This window comes from Bacillus rossius, chromosome 6 (assembly GCF_032445375.1).
Source record: "Bacillus rossius redtenbacheri isolate Brsri chromosome 6, Brsri_v3, whole genome shotgun sequence".
Classification (NCBI taxonomy): domain Eukaryota; kingdom Metazoa; phylum Arthropoda; class Insecta; order Phasmatodea; family Bacillidae; genus Bacillus; species Bacillus rossius.
The window spans coordinates 20,302,777-20,319,645 of NC_086334.1; the positions used below are offsets into that span (position 1 = coordinate 20,302,777).

The window sequence follows — 16,869 nt, forward strand, 5'->3', positions numbered from 1 at the left end:
AATCTACCTTTCATAACTGGCAATTTTTATCTAAGCATTTCAGGTTTTGTAAAAGAACATCGCTTAGGAAGTGACGAGCAATACGTGCAAGTAATTTGTTTCCGAATACCTACTGAGTGTACCATTTAGCCTAAATGATCTTTGAAAACGGCATCTTAAAGGATGTCAGATATATATATATATTTTACCCTACCGAATAGTTGCAAGAATCTTAACCATTGTACACATTCAGGGATCGATGGCGATCCGCGAGGGAGGAGGAGGGGGGAGGGGGAGAGATTATCCCCGAATTCATTAAAAAAAAAAAAAAAAAAAAAAAAACTATCTTTCCAACAAACAAAAGGAAAGAATTCCAAATCGAAAGGTACGAAAAATGGTACTATTCCCTTCCCCTCCCTCCTCCCATTTGGAAATTAAATTCTACGTAATCTCTTGGTGGCGCTGTATTTAAAAAAAAAAAAAAAAAAGTAACGATAGTCTGTCGCCTAGCCAGAAAAATGTATATCTACGTCTTTTTTTACTTGTCTTATTACTGTCAGATCAGACAAGCCGAGGAGAAACCCACTCGTGACCTCACCCTCACACGACGGCTGTCCTCGTTGCCCGTCTTCCCGTCGGAACCAATTTGCATGTTGAGATGAGCGCTCTTCACGCAAGATGTCCTCAGAGCCTAAGAATAGGATGTCGTCACGTTGGGAACAATAAGGTGGCCACGGCGCTCCCATGCAGGGGCTGATCATGCCCCCTCCCCATCCGTGACACGGTGTGTGTTCCTCTTGCTATTCGCCGCGCGTCCTGTGTCGTGTCTGGTCGTGTCTGGTCGTGCGGGATGCGTCGGCCTTCACTTGGCAGCCCGCCCGCTGGACACCGGTGCGTCACCACGCAGCCTGTGCGGGACCATGGACGTATTCAGCCCAAAACGTTAACAGGAGACGGGCTTGTAGTTTTCATGACGTTTACGTGAATACGCATGGTCTCTATCTCACAGTTAGTTTACTTTCAAGTATTCAAAATACTAACCACCAACCTGTGAATTTTTTTATTTCTTTCAGAAATGGGTTCTTTATATATTTATTCAATTTTAAATATTTTATTTCCCTCCCTTACGGAATTTTATGTTCTTGAGTTCTTATCGTCCGCTAAAGTATAATAAAATCAACTAAAACAACATAGGTCGCGTTTAAACAACATTTAAGTTATTTTAATAAAATTTAAAAATAGTGGTAAAAAAAGCTATAATTATGGTGATACGCGTATGATACGGTGCAACCCGCAACATTTAAGGCGAAGAAACAATTGGCCCTTGATTTTTTTAAAGGCTGAAGAATTCATGTTTAATTAAATAATTATTGCTAAGCATTAATGGCAACAATTTTGTGTTGAAAACGAACATAGATGTTGGCCTTCTTTTCAGCGCACGAAATGCGGTTAGATACTCGGCAGTCAGCAGGGGCGCAACAACTAAATTTCCAAAGGGGGGGGGGGGGGGCAATATACCTTTTTATAAAGAATCATCGATCCCCCTATTGAAGCGGGGGGTCCGGGGGTACTCGCCTGGGAAAATTTGTATTTCAAGGTGGAAAACGGTGCTATTTAAGCAGTTTTATTATCTAAAAATTTATCACACAGCACTTTCTTTGCCCCCGTTTGCCCCCACTTCAAGGTTTCAGAGAGGTGGGGGGGGGGGGCAAAATACCCTTGCCCCCCCCCCCCTGTTGTTGCGCCCCTGGCAGTCAGTCAGACGTCTTGTAAACGCGTGCTCCCTCTGACGGCGCCCAGCCTTCACAGAGTCGGCGCGCGGCGCGCTATGAATGAACTTGCTTCCTGCGCGGCCCGCCAGAGATCAGCCGCGCGTCACGGCCTCCTCGATCAGCTCCGGCCCGGCCGCCCGCGCGTCACGGCCGCCTGGGCGTGGCGAGGGCGCCTGCTCGCCCGGGGTCCAGGGCGACTCGGGACGCCGAGCGCCGCCACTCGCCTGTCGCCAGATGGAGGCGGGCGACGCGGCGCTGGAGCGCAGCTCGAGCAGCGACGGCGCGGACAGCGACCAAGAGGACGAGGCGGACGACGCCGCGTGCGAGGCGGCCGGCGGGGCTGAGGAGCACGCGAGGAATAAGAGAGACGTCGGAGAGACAGCCTATGGCAAGTAAGTTACCCACGGTACGAAAATAACAAATACCATCGGTTAGTATGTCCGACGAACGTGTAGGCTACACTTTTCTGGCCGATGAAACTATCAAATTTAGTTTCACAGCTGTATGTTCTTCCATCATACCTGAAAAACAGGTAAATGGCTGGCTATCATAGTTCTTTTGAAAACAAAGTAGGCGTACTCTATTTTAATTAATGGAACAATTTGCGTGTGTGTTATGACTGAATATATTGGTAGTATCAACATCACGGCAACTTCCTATCCTTTGCTCTGGCATGTCTCGTCCTCGTAGTGAAGCTCGCGGTGGCCTGCGAAATAACAGCGCTAGTAGTATCAGGGCCTATTATTGACATTGTGTAAAATTGACATTTCTTGTACAATATATTATTCATAATTCCGTCTAAATGTTAGAAATTTTGTAATTTTTCCCACATTACTATTTTTTTTTCATTCGTTGGTTGCTCTGTACTTCCAATATTTTCCGCATTTGTCAGTTATGTTGAAGTGGTGGCGAGAGAATGTCTCGCCCTTGTATTGCGTCTGGTTGTAATGAAGGTTACTGCTTTAAACCGTCAAGTATTTTTGGTTTTTCTAAGTGTAGTTAAAAGAAAAAAATGGCAAGCTGCAATACCAGGAAAACTAGAGTTGAAATCTTACTAAGATTAAAAAGAATTATTGGATTTCAAAAATCAAATTTTATAAGAATGACACTTGCTTGAAGATTAAAATGTATAGCAAACGAATATTCTTGATTTAATTACGCAATTATATTTTAAAAAAAAAATTTTATGGGAGATCCCAGTTTGTTTACGAACCTCATTCACAACATTCCAACTTTTAACTGACAGTTGCGGCAAAGTTACAATTTATTGCTATATATTTAACCCCTACAAAGCTCCAAAATAAATTAAAAATTCCAAACTGCAACCTACATTTGAAACTAAGCAGAGTTTAAAAATAATGATAACTTTTATACGAAAATACCATATAACACAATGTTAATAGTGGGCTCAACTACTACTAGCGTCGTTAGATCGCAGGTCACCGCGAGCTTCGCTAAGCGGGTGGAGAATGAAGGTAAATTGCCAGACATCTATATGACCGTGATCCAGATAGAGTAGAGTATTTGTTCTAGCCAAAATGAAGCTTAACAAAATGGACCGTTACCAGGCAACAACCGGACAATTTATCTTGCCAGTTTGGAAGTCACTTAATTCTTTTTGAACAAAAACGAACATAAAGGTGTATATTGTGTTGCACGGGAGCTTTATCCCAATCCCCTCTTTCTCGTTGACTTTCCTTTATGTATGTGTATGACAGCTATGGTTAGGCCTCTCACGGAATGTTATTTATTTCCCTGTAAATTTAGCTCTATAGCACTTTTACATTTTATGTTTATTCCCAAATTTTGTTACCAGATATTTATTAAGTGTTATATCGCGAGTTATAAAATACATAAGTAATCATCATGAAAATTTTCGCGCAATTTTACCGCTGTTAAAATGCCACTTTGTAAATACTGATGTAATGACAAATTTTGTGACGAAACATTGTATTTGAAAGTGCTATCGATATAAATGAATAAGAATAGCCCTTTAGCCGAAAAATGTTACAAAAATGAAATAACTAACACAGCATGTGGGACCAAGCCTTAATGCATTACATAAAACAGAGAAGCCTCGATTATATTGGAATATACGCTTGGCGCAAAAAACGTGGGCGCACGTGCGCAGGTATTCGCCGTAGAGTCGATTATACTAAGCGAGTTAACTGATTACTAGGGAGAATCCTCTCGTTGCGAACAAACTGGCTCATTGCATTCGCTTTGACTCGCTAACTCGCTGCTCGATTTGGTCCAGAAATTTAAGTTTAATCCTTGTCTACTCTCCTCGTTACTTGCTTATCATTCTATTGGTCATTGAAGTCTCAATCAACTCTTGAAGTTTTAATGTCGGTAATTGTTTCTTATTGCATATACATTTGTACTTTAACATAAATAAAGTAATTGGTTCTGTTTGTGATGCAAAGCTGTATAATTATCAAAATATATTCGATTTTAAAAATATGTATACAACTTTGAGGAACATTTCTCCCGGGAGTAGTACTATTCTATGTAACATATTCCATTGTATTTCAACGTAATAAATTTAAATTAAGTAAGAAGTCGAATGTGTTTGAGAATTGAAACTGTACAGTTACCAATATACTTTTTATTTTGAGGATACGCGATAAGGAACATTTTTCTCGGGAGAAATTGTCCAACTGTATTTAAAATTAAACTACTAAAATAAAGTAAGCAGTTAAATGTGTTTGTGATGAGAAACTGTACCATAACCAAAACTGTATATTAATCGTGAGAATATGAATTATAAAACATTGATATAAACTGGATACTCAATAAGGATCAATTACTCCGAGATAACATTCTGCATACACTCCTCTAACATGAGATTGGGAGACAGCATCGTAAACAGTCGCCTAACTTCCAGGAAGCATGTCTCTCTTGCCAGACGGCATAAAGGCTCACAGCGACTTGGAGTGTCATACTGCATGTAACCAGTATTGGATAGGGATGTGGCCAACTGGTCACGTGTAAACAGTTAGCAGTAGAATCTTATCTTTGCGAAGAACGTATTGGTTTTAGATAAAGCCAAACATCTTGTTAAATGTCAATAAACTCAGGGTACTGTACAGTGCCTGACAGTGTACTAAGAAACGCCAAAGCTATACATCTAAGAACGTTTATCATTGAATGAGGATCTTGCTGCCTTTTAGACAGTCGTAAACCTATCCTAACTTACCTGCGAAGCACGGAAATATAACCATGCCACATTGACTTTCACAACTCTGCTTCTTATCAATCTCTTCGTCCAACACCACCCAATGGCGGATTTACCAGCAGGCTGAGTAGGCTTGAGCGTGGGGCGGCAGATTTTTGGAGCGGCAAAATTGGGGAACGGATCTTTTTTTTTGGCAAACTCATAATAATCAAAAAAGATTTCTGCATGACGGTTTTCTGTTTTCTGATGTTTTACAGATAGACGTCTGCAACAAATTTTGCCGATGACTTTCCCCTCTCCTTTGTCATTGTACGTTCCGTGAATCCGTGTAACAAACTTCCATATTCTAGAGTAAAACAGCTAGTTCATCCCCCCCCCCCACCAGTAATCGGCCTCTGCGCCCTCTGTCCACATGATTGAGCTATGATTAGCTCAAAAGATATACCCAAAAATTATTTTACGTGCAATTTCAACGGAATTGTTGGATTGTAAAAATAAGCTAGGACATGAAAACTGTAGAGGCAAGGGCGGCAAAAACTTTACAGCCTATACCTTGAAATTTTGTAAATCCGCCACTAACACCATCACCTAGTTACTCAATAAACTATTGATGTGCAACATCTTAGCTCTCTGTATTCGGCATTTGGTTGGAGTGATTTCGTGAAAACGACGATGTAAAGGAACGGAAATGTGAAACAGACGGTGCTGCCATCTGAAGCGAATGACGCGAACCATAGTTCACAAATATAAAGGAAAAAAACTATAGCATTAACTGTTTAATGATTTTTATAAAGGTGGACAGTATTAAAATAAAATTCCTTATCGATGCTGGGGAATAGTAATTTTTCAAGTCTTTTTTCGCTTTTATCGGAGTTGTTTTATTATATAGTTTAAAAAAAATTTGTTGTCTGTAAAGTCGGTTTATGGACGATATTTTAACGTGACAACGTCATAGCAAAACATTGATAAAATGATTGCATACTTTTATGAATAAAATTGTATCATTTTTATTGAATTATCGCTGTTTTGTATGGATACAAAGAAGTAGTGAAATGAAATCTACAATTTAATTGATAAATTTTACTTTTATTTGCACTCATTAATTCAAATATGTTTATTACTTTAACGAAGAGATTATTTTAACTATAACTTTTATACATGTTTGCTATTTAACTTCTTCCAATCTGTGTTATTCTGTTAAGGATAGGACGATGATAGGAAAAGTAGGAAACGAATGGGAGTGTTTCAAGTTTAATGTACCTCGAAAAAGTAAAATCGATGGTTGTTCCAATCGAGTGGAAGAGAGATATATGCGGCGCAAGCGTACAATGAGCGTAACGGGACACAGCGTAATGGGACAATGTGCATAACGGGACACTTTTTCGTGCGTGCAGCCGGCGTTCATCGATTTATTAGACGTTGTCACGTCAAAAAAATCGTGGACATATTAGTTAACTTTCTTTAAACATGAATCCAAAAGAATATTCGTGGTATATTAACAAAACCTTTCAAAAACTTGTAAAAAAACACTCTTCTTTTGTCGAAGTGTTTGTTTATCTTTGTTAAGAACGTAACATATAATTCGAAAATTAAAATACAGCGTAGTTTATACGAAGATTCGGTTATTTAAAATTACGAAAAACTTTTCACTTATTTAAAATTGATTGTTCGTTGAAAAGTTCGTAAATCTACTCTAATTCATAACACTGTTACAGGGCCCCGCACAGGCCATTTACTTTATTTATGATCCTTGTTTGTCTAGTTTTTTCTGTGAAAAATTTAAACTTGATCAGCATTTAATTTAAAATTCTGACAAATATTATTCGATTTTAATTGTTTTTACGTGATTTCATATGATGCAAAACATCAAAACTGTTAATTCCTCATATAGTGACGCGATTTCACCGGAATTTAATTGTTAGTTAACCTGAGTATAATTTTTCTAGAAAGAACATCAAAATTGGATTGGCTGCAGGCCACGTGATAGGGTGGCGTACGGATGACGGACCCAGCTTAAGTGATATGTGTAGAGGAAATTGAAACATGTTTAGGGCATGTAACCGAGAGGTTGGGTAATGTTTGTAGTAAAAATATGAAGATAAGTGGACGCAGTGAAGAAGGACTGAACGGTACAATTATTTCCGGGGAAACAATGTTCCTCAAAGTATTAAACACATTTTCAAAATCAAATATATTTTGTTAATTATGCAGCTTCGTATCACAAAAAAAAAAATCCAATTCCTTTCTTTATTTGAATATTTTATTTTAAAATATAACTGGATAAGCAAAAAGGAACAATTGCCGCTGTTAAAATATTGGCGGTAGTTAAAACATCTCAGTCACTGCAGAGAATTATTTTAATATTCTTAGATCTAGCTTATACGTCAGGAATAACCTCACCAAATTTTGTATACATTCTCAGTGCTATTATCAAATCGCTGGTGCTTCTAGTGCGGTATCGCCTCCAAGCGCAAGGTTGGCGCGCATTCTTTACGTCACACGTAGGGCAACTATGAAGATGAAGCTGTGCTGAAAGTCCCTTCAGTACTTTTAAAAATATCAACCGGGTGTTTCATGCCTAAAAAAAATTTTCAAAACATGCGTTTCAGCCGTTTGCACTCGCCAAATAAAAATACGGTTTAAAAATGAAAAACGAAAACAGTACTACTCACCCGCCCTCAGCGTATTCTTAAATGGGTTTCGTAAACAGACACCATTCTGATATATTGCCGTTTTCAAATCGCTCGGTTTTCTTTCTGAACTCTGCAAACCGCATGTGTGCCGAGGTACTGGGGCCTTAACATCCAGCCATTGCTAAAGATACATACGTAATGGATGGGTTAGTTGAAATTGCGTGAGCCCTAAAACCTCACAGAGCCTTCGCAATTTTTTTTTTCTTCGTCTAGAATAACTTAAAGCATTAGAGATTCTTTATGTTCAGATGGGTCCGTGTTGGGGAAGGACTTGAAAGGGTCTCGGTTGGAAGGCCGGGTATCAACCAGGCAGCGGAGGACTCGGGACACAGGACTCGGGCGAACGTGCGCCGCGCGCGGCCGTCACGCCTGCTGCCACGTCACGTGATGGCGGAGGTGTTTATGGCGCGCGTCTGCCCAGTGCCTCTCGCCGGAGCGTCTGTGAGTGGCCTCGCGCCTGCGCACTCCCCGCCCTGGAGCTATTTTAAACCCACGTCGAACCACACGTCCACTGCATTCCGCGGCGCCGCTCACACCACACACATGCTTGAGTCGCGGGAGGATAACCACGAACATTCGCATCATCACTGACGCCATGCATTCATTATCTTTTCAAGTCTTCTCCATACACGTTTACCTTTGAGCGGTCACTTCCACAACGGTTTAGCTGATTAGGTATAAATTAACTTCGTCTAGTTTCTGCGAGACGTGCATCCCACGCAGGGACGTAACTAGTGTTTTTTTTTTTGGGGGGGGGGGGGGGGAGACTGCCGGAGTAATTTTTACTATAGATAGGCATTGAGAACACAAAATAAATGTTGGAGGGAAGATGTACTGAATTACTTGTATTGAAAGAGACATACATGTATATCGTAAAAAAAAAAAAAAAACGTATTTTGCGCAACTATCCAACTTGCGTAGAATCTAGAATAAAACACATGCTAATAATAATTGTTCATTTACCATAATAAGTTGAATAAAAATATTTGGAATAAGGAATTAATATGTGGTGGCGATATGAGGTGTTGAGTTCTTGTCCCGGGTGGAAGCTAGTCTAGTTAGTATGTCTCTGCGCTCCACACGAGACGCTCTTGTGTTACAATTGGTAAAAATAATTTGATAACGAGTTAACATTTCGAAAAACAAGGTGTTGTTGGACAGAAATATGTTTTATTATTACTTAATATTAAGTACTTTTTTGTCAACCTGAAAAAAATAATTGAAAATTTCAAGTATAGATCGATAGGAATTATCGAAAATAACACTAGTAGGCAGTGCGTTGTTCTATAGTCAGTGTATTGTTTCTCTAGAATCAGTGTAGTACCTACTATATAGTTACATACTTTCTTGAAAATTTCAAGTTTAATTATGTTTTTTTTTCAAGTTGACAAAAAAGTATCCATTGTTTAAAAATGTTTTGATTTGTACTCTAAAAGTCGTCAGATAGGCTATGTCGCTAAATCATTATTGTCGTCAAAACGTTTCGTTTTTTTTTCCGCCAAGACTTATGCAAAAGTTGTAATTTCTAGCGTCGAAGTCGCTAAATTGGCAATCCTGCCTGAAACTGGGGGTTTCACGCCACGGAGGTGACGTACTCCAAGCTGCTCGTTGCTATTGGACGGCGCTGCGATTGGGCGTACTGTCAGCCACTGATAAATCATTCCCTTTGACATAAACAGAAACAAGTAATCTGGAAAGTCCATTCAAAGTTGTTACAGATGGAATCGAGTCTCGCGTACGTGACATATTGTGCACAAATTAAATATAATGCAGTTCTAATCAAGAACATTACAAAGCTTGAAAGAATGAACACAAAGTTGCAGGACGCACAGCACTGGTGGGTGGACTGTGGTGGATGTGCCTGTGCTCTAAAACACTCTGCTTAAAGTTCATTTACTAATACTTATTTACCTAGTGACCAGCATTCCTGATTTTTGTAATTACCTTATTATGTAAGTTTTACCTGTTTTTTTTTCTTTATGCTAACCACTCTAGCAAAGCTTAAAAAATTGTAAATATTTAAGTGTGATTCTCGTTCCTGCCAAGTAAAATTCTTTAAAATGAGTGAAATGTATAATTTGAACCTTTGCTTGAATTCCTTCAGACATCAAACCTCATCACTAATAAAATTTGTTGCCATGAATAATAGCGTCACGTCCAATGTGCTTGTGAGGATGGAGTCATCATTTTATTTTTACCAACCAGCTCGAAAATAAAATTAAATGGAAAGATATTTTTAAAACTCGATGTATATCCCATAAAACATTTTAGGAGTTTATTTATGGAATCGCATATAACCTGGCAAAAAAAAAAAAAACTGGAGATTATAAACAGAACTGCCACGTGACTGAAAACATCGCAAACAAAATTTTACCTAATCTGTAGGGGTTTGCATTCATGTCAACACAGCCAGAGCTAATGTTGCATAATCTAGAGGAAAACTGCGTCCCGCTGGGTTCCGCATCGACTTACTGACGCAGAGAAATGGCACCGGTATGCACTGCTGGCTGGTCGCTACCTTGACAGATGCCGCAATGAAGAAGAGACGCATGTCTGCAGCGTATTGTCGCCATTGATGAGACTTGGGCTCAAAACTACGAGCCTGAATCAACGCGTCAGTTCAATGAATGGCGTCACCCATCAGGTTCGCCACGTCCACAGAAGTTTCGCCAGGATCACCAGTCGGGTGAAGGTAATGCTGATTGTGGCATACGACTACGAGGTTGTCATTCCTACGCACGCTGTGCCTCAAGGAGAAACTGTCAGCGCAGTCTACTGTTGTCGATTTCTACAGCACCATCATCGCTCGGATATACGGCGCAAACGTCCACGTTTGTTGCGGGACAATCTCCCTGTCGTGTTGCATGACAATGCTCGTTCTCATGTTGCACAAGCTGTAAATGATATTTTGCGACGGTAGTCTTGGGAGGTGTTTGAACACCTTCCGTACTCACCTGACGTGAGTCCTTGTGGCCACGACCTCTTTCCCAAGTTGAAAGAACCCCTCCGAGGCATCCGATTTCCTGACGTGCCGCTGTGTGATCCGAGCAGTAGGACGCTCCGTCACCATCAACAAACACCACCACCTTGCCAACGGTATCCTACGGCTTCCTGACATCTGGCAAAAGGCACAGCACTGCGCTGGTGATTATATTGAAGAGGAATGTAATGCTAGTTTCCTTCTACATACATAAATTAAAGTATTTTTGTTTCAGGTATGTTGTCATTACATTATTTACAACCCTCGAATATGTATATAATGTATATATATATATATATATGCATATGTTTGCAAGGCTTTAAATAATTTCAAATTTAAAAGTACCACTGTAAAACTGTTGTGAACTGTAGGGTTCTCTGTGTGTTTCCCTGCCCCCCCCCCCTCTCAAAAACCCGTTGACTTGCGCAAGATATCGCTGCGGGACAGTTAGTCCCGGCGCGTGGGCACGCCGGCAGAGGGGCAGGCTGTAGGGTGTGTGTGTGTGTGTGTGTGTGTGTGTGGTCGCAGGTGCGAGTGTGCGGAACCGCGCGGGGGACGGCACGGCGCACATCTGCTCCCCTCTCACGCGGGCAACCCCGTGTACGGCCCCAGGATGCAGCTGTACTGCCGCACCGGCTTCCATCTCGCCATACTGCCCAACGGCAAGGTCAGGGGATCCCCCGACGACTTCAGCAAGTTCGGTAAGTTTCTTCTACAACACTACAATTGAACTGAACTGAACATAAGGATACTTAATCACTAATCATTATAATCCAAATCCTTATTCGGTTAAGTGTAGCAATTTTCAATGCTATATTGTAAAAACTACCTTCATTCTAACCGCCCCAAGTTTTCAAGGCTTATTTAATTAACAGCGATACTCAGCACTACAGAAGGTAAAGAGGCTCCTTTCTAAAACCAACAGAGATGAAAGTTACTGTTCATCCCTACCATGGGCATATATCCCAGAGAGGGTGGGCAGGGTGCTCACCCCCCCCCCCCCCTAATTTCTCTTTAATTTAAAGTTCCTCACTGAGGGGGCCTTCTTGCATGTGTGAGACTGTGAAACGGGTTTGATGTCAAAACTATGTTCTATGGAAAACTTTCTGTATATTTTTTAAAGTTTTCTGCTTATTACATGCATATAGACCAAAATATTGGTTAGTATACAACATACAAGCACCCTATTCAGAGATTACTTGAATCTTTTAACCTCACATGCAAAACTCTCAGGTCACACGAGCCCCCTGCGAATTCCCATGGTTCTCCCTTGCAAACCCTACAGATTTTTGCCCTGATCCCTACCAGTGGGAAAAGCCATGTCACCATTGCTCGGGCTAAGTAATGCTTGCAGCTGTGCCGTTACTGAAAAGGATAGGAGTTGATGCTGTGTGTATGCTGCAGCTGTTATGGAGCTCAGCAGTGTGGACATCAGCGAGGTGAGGATACGAGCTGTCGAGACAAACCTGTTCCTCGCCATGAACAACAAGGGCAGGCTCTACGGAGAGGTATGGCCGTAGATGTTTGACAATTTATTGTAGCTTAACAAGCTGGTTTAACTGTTATAAATCACAATTTGTTGTGTCATCTAATTTTGTACTTTAAACCACTCATATTATAGCATGTCCACTTATAAATTAACTGTTTCTTAATTTTAGTGCATTCAGGATTAGAGACATACAGTTTTAAAATAGGGTTAGTTCCTTATAAACTGGGACAGTGTTATGAAAATTACTCAGAGTTAATATTAGTTTTCTTAATTTTAATTGTAAAAATGTGCACACATGGTTACAATTTCCTTAAAATTTTCACGTTAATCTGTTAGTGATACTTACTCATCTAACTGTACGTAGTACTTAATATTGTGCATGTGATCTTCCTGTCACCAAAATTTTACACTTTTGTTTATTTATGACCACAGGAAAACAGGAATGCAGAAGGAACTATTTTCATAGAAGAACTGGAAGGAATGTACAACACATACATGTCAAAAACTTGGAGCAATTGGTTTGTTGGCATCAGCAAATCTGGGAAGCCAAAACGTGGGCCTAAAACCAAGCGTGGACAGAAATCAACTCAATTTTTACCTCGGCGAGTTCACTAAAGCAAACACAAACTTGGAGCAGTACGCTCCAAAAGAAATTTACAAACTTTAATATCCTGTAACATCTTTGGTAGTGCTTTCGTGTGTTTCTTTTACTTAGATCCAGTTGCTCCCGTAGTTCTGCCAACTAACGAGACTGCATGTGAAGTGGAGTTTACCAAAATGAGGTAGTTACACAATTTACTTATTCATAGAGAGCTATGAGGGATAACGCTTGAACTGCATTACTATATTGCATGTTATCTTCAGAGCTCTTGCTCCTTTGTGCACGATAGGCAGAGCTCTGGAAATCAAGACGATTGGCCACGGCTGATAGAAAGGTGGCATTCTGAAGCTTCGAGTGAAAACTGAAATGTTGAGACTGGGATTTAAACCCAAGCCCTACCAAACATGAACCTTAAGCCAATTTTCATCACCATTGTACCCTATTGCTCGGTACAGTATTTATCTAATATTAATTTTTCTGCATTGCACAATAGCATTCTATAACTAGGAAAAAGATTACATGGTGAATTGTGATACAACATAAATAACACTGCAAAGCATGTTAATGCAACACAAAACAACAAAATGTAACTAAAAACAGGAAATGAACTTGCAATTTAATAGAACTTAACTCTAATCACAATTTTTTTTAATTATGGTCAATTAATTTAAAGTAATTAATATGCATGAATTTTTTTACCAAAATGTATAAAGATAAACTAAATGGATTGGAAAAAATGATATTAATTTGTTTAATCATGCATCTCTTATTAGTAATTTAATATTAATTTCACATTAATCATGTTGGCACATATCTCATACACACAAAAATTAGCATTTGTATTAGGTACTTATTATTTTTCTGAGTAGTTTTGTTCTACACATGCTTTTACAAAATATTTTACTTTTAAAGCAAATCATGTGTCACTCAAAATCAAGACTATTTCAATGAAATAAGTACATACTAAGAAATATTTTAATTTCATATGTTTCAAATAAGACACAATTTTATGAATAAAAACAAAGTATAATAATAAAAAAAAACAATTTCACTGAAATCACATGTTTTAATAACTAAATTGACTTTAAAATAAAACCATAAAGTCTTGTCCCTAAATAAAAACAAATCGCCGTGATGAGATGATGCTTCTGAACAGAGTCGAGAGGGAGGTGTGGATGTTGGCAGAAGGACGTGTCGGAGGAGGGCACGATCTTCGTGGAGATGGTGTCCGGCCAGTACAACTCCTACCTGTCTCGCAAGTACGCACACCTCGGCTGGTACCTGGCCATCAAGCGGTCGGGCAGGCCCAAGAACGGTCGCAGGACCGCGTGGGGGCAGAAGTCCACCCAGTTCCTGCCTCGCAGGACCTGAGACGGGCTCTGCCGGCGACGCTTCGCTGACCAAATGTGTGAAATGACAGGCTCACTGGAATCTAGCTCTCACAGTACAGCACTTTTAATTTTCCAGCAAGCTTTCCACTCTGAAGCAGTCTGATGAACTGAGAAGAGTGCAAGTTCTTTTAACACACCTGAATCAACCTTACAACACACATTTTTACATACTGCAGTATAAGAATGGTAGGATTCCTGTGCTAAAGTAAAATTCACCAACATGTGACTTAAGGAGAATAAAAATTAATGAGTGAGGTGTACCAAAATTATCAGCCTGTGTACTCAATAGGTATTTAGCAATTATTTACAGTGGTAAATATTTTTGTTATATAAAAAAAACTTATTTTTTTATGATAGCATGGCATAGCAATAAGCTGTGAAGTGTTGAGAGTTATGTCCTCTAACAAAGTTGTAATAAATTCATAGAGTATACAAATTTTGATTTTTTTATTAGCTTGTAGTTGAAAATTTAAAATGTAATTCCTAACATGTTACTGCTGATTTACTCAGGTAACGAACATGTTTTTTTTAATATAATGTTGTTGATAAGGCATTTATTATGATGAATATGTAGGAACAAAATTTCAGGGTGAATTATGATAAAACCTAAATATCACTGAAATGCATGGCCATACACCACAAACATTGAAATTTAAGTAAACACACTGAGGCCCCAAAATTAAAATTAATATATCAAACAAATCAGCAATAAATTAAATTACAAAAAAAAAAATAAAAATACATATTTTGATGTCAAGTCTAGTAGAACCGAATTCAGCATTTTTAATTTCAAGTAGAGTCCCAACTTAGTTAATTTTTACTAGTCCTTAAAAGTAGGAGTGATTTGTACAGAGTGCGGTGTAAGGGGAGCTGATGACTGGAGTGTTTAGGGTGGTAGGCATGTAATAACTTCCAGCTAAGGGGCCTGCCTTGTCAGGGGTATATCTGGGTTAGTGAGGCGGGACAATAAGCGCGACACTCGCTGGTGCTTCTAGCGCGGTATAGCCTCTAATCGCAAGTCTCTGAACTGGCGTGCAGTCTTCTCGTCGTCCGTAGGACAACTGTGAAACTTTAGCGGTGACCGCAACATTATATGGCGGAGAAATTAAGGTAAAGGTGTAACTGCTTTCAAGAATCTTTAACAGTTGTTTTATACACAAAAATTACTCTGAAAACATGCATTTTAGCCACTTTAACTCTTAAAAAAAAAAAAAGAGTTTAAGAAACAATCTGGAAATAAAACTACTTATCAGCCCTCAGCAAATTCTTAAATGCTTTTGTAAACAAACCCCACTCGGATATCTTGATTAGTGTTCTAATCAAGTTGTTTTTCATGAAGCTCTGTGCACTGAATGTGTACCAGAGTAGGTGGGGCCCTTAAGTGGGGAGTTAGAAAATTTTAAAAATAATAGCCTCTTAAGTCTATTTTAATTTTAATGCATTAATGACTTATTGAAACGTAATATTTTTTTAATTTATCTTATTTGTGACAATAGTGTGATGTGAAGGGGGAAAGGGGATCACCCCCCATCGTGCCTCCCATAGGACTGCTACTGTCTAGGCAATCGTAGTAGTAATAGTAATAGGGTAAATTTGAAGTGTAGCTATATAAAGAGTATTAAAACAGATTGTGCTATAATGCTAAGCATCAAAATAAATAGCACATACAGAAACATACTAGTTGAGGTTATATTTTAGTAAATATCAAAAGTAGTTCTGATTAGTACCAAGTCATAAAAATTAACAAAATAAATTTGCCTTGATTTGAAATTATATTAAATGATTTTGGTAATTCTGTATAAGAGTGTCTTTTGAGAAATAGGGTGAAAAATATGGTTAATGTATCCAAGTCATAATACGCAACAAGCAATGAGAGGTGATTAGATGAGTATGGAGGATTGATGAAATGAATGTGTGAGAAATGACAGTACCGAGAAAACCTGACTGATGGCATTGTTGGCCATATTTCCCACAAGTGCAAAATAACCAGAGTTATCTTGATTGGCTGCAAGTGACCACTTACTCGAAAATACTGTGTTGATAATGGAACTGTTACATCAAAGTTTCTATCGTAACTAGACTAAGATTACATGTATGTATTGCCCAAAATAATCAAGGCATTCAATTTTTAAATTCTTTAAATGATTCTTACAGTGTGGACGATTGATTTAAAACATTTAGTCTAATTTCTTCCACATACTGTCTATGAATCTAATTTGACACTGGCTGATTTTGGCTTGTTTTTCTGTGCGCTTGTGTACTGATCTTTCTTGTCCATTCCTGTGGTTTCTCTGTGACATACAGTAAATACCAGCAATGGTATATGCCCATAAAAATGTTTTAAACCAAGTATTTTGTTTAGTTAATCATACACTCAAAGTTTCAACATAAGAATGATTGATTGATCATCACCCAATTGGTAGAGACAAGATTACATGGTGAATTGCGATGAAACAGAAATAACATAGCCAAGCATGTTAATACAATATACAATAAAATGGAAGTTAATACACCATTTAGCACTGAAATGTACCTAAAAACAGGAAATCAATCAGCAATTTGACAGAACTTACTTCAAACCACAAATATTTTATTATTAATTGTGGTCAATTCATTATTGTGTGTGTTTATTTAGCAAGAGTTTTGTACCTAAACGTATAAATAAATAGACCGGTAAAAACTATATTGTTTCATCTTGCATCTCTTAGTAGTTGAATATTTCACACTAATCATGTTGGCACATTTTTCAACACACAGAAATTCGGAGATTTTTTTTCTGAGTATGT

At 38.8% G+C, this 16,869-nt stretch overlaps 1 protein-coding gene across 2 annotated transcripts; it reads left to right on the forward strand.

The window, feature by feature from the left end:
• Positions 1–1,692: 1,692 nt before the first annotated feature.
• On the forward strand, positions 1,693–14,519 carry LOC134532796 (fibroblast growth factor 9-like). Of its 2 annotated transcripts, XR_010075183.1 has the most exons (5): positions 1,696–2,143; positions 11,131–11,303; positions 12,007–12,110; positions 12,524–12,873; positions 13,881–14,519. XR_010075183.1 is itself a non-coding variant. In XM_063369664.1 (4 exons), exons 1-4 carry the CDS (start codon positions 1,812–1,814, stop codon positions 14,061–14,063), a joined length of 795 nt encoding a protein of 264 aa, XP_063225734.1. In that variant the 5' UTR covers positions 1,693–1,811; the 3' UTR covers positions 14,064–14,519. The 2 variants fall into 2 exon arrangements, 1 of the variants encoding a protein (XP_063225734.1); XM_063369664.1 differs by lacking the exon at positions 12,524–12,873 and having other exon boundaries at positions 1,693–2,143; positions 13,878–14,519.
• Positions 14,520–16,869: the final 2,350 nt, after the last annotated feature.

Excerpts from the sequence above, each read along its gene's own strand:
- LOC134532796 (XM_063369664.1), top strand. The coding sequence starts at position 1,812 with ATGAACTTGCTTCCTGCGCGGCCCGCCAGAGATCAGCCGCGCGTCACG. Across the intron at positions 2,144-11,130 it reads GGAGAGACAGCCTATGGCAA|GTGCGAGTGTGCGGAACCGC; the intron begins GTAAGTTACCCA and ends GTGTGGTCGCAG. Across the intron at positions 12,111-13,877 it reads AGGGCAGGCTCTACGGAGAG|AAGGACGTGTCGGAGGAGGG; the intron begins GTATGGCCGTAG and ends GGATGTTGGCAG.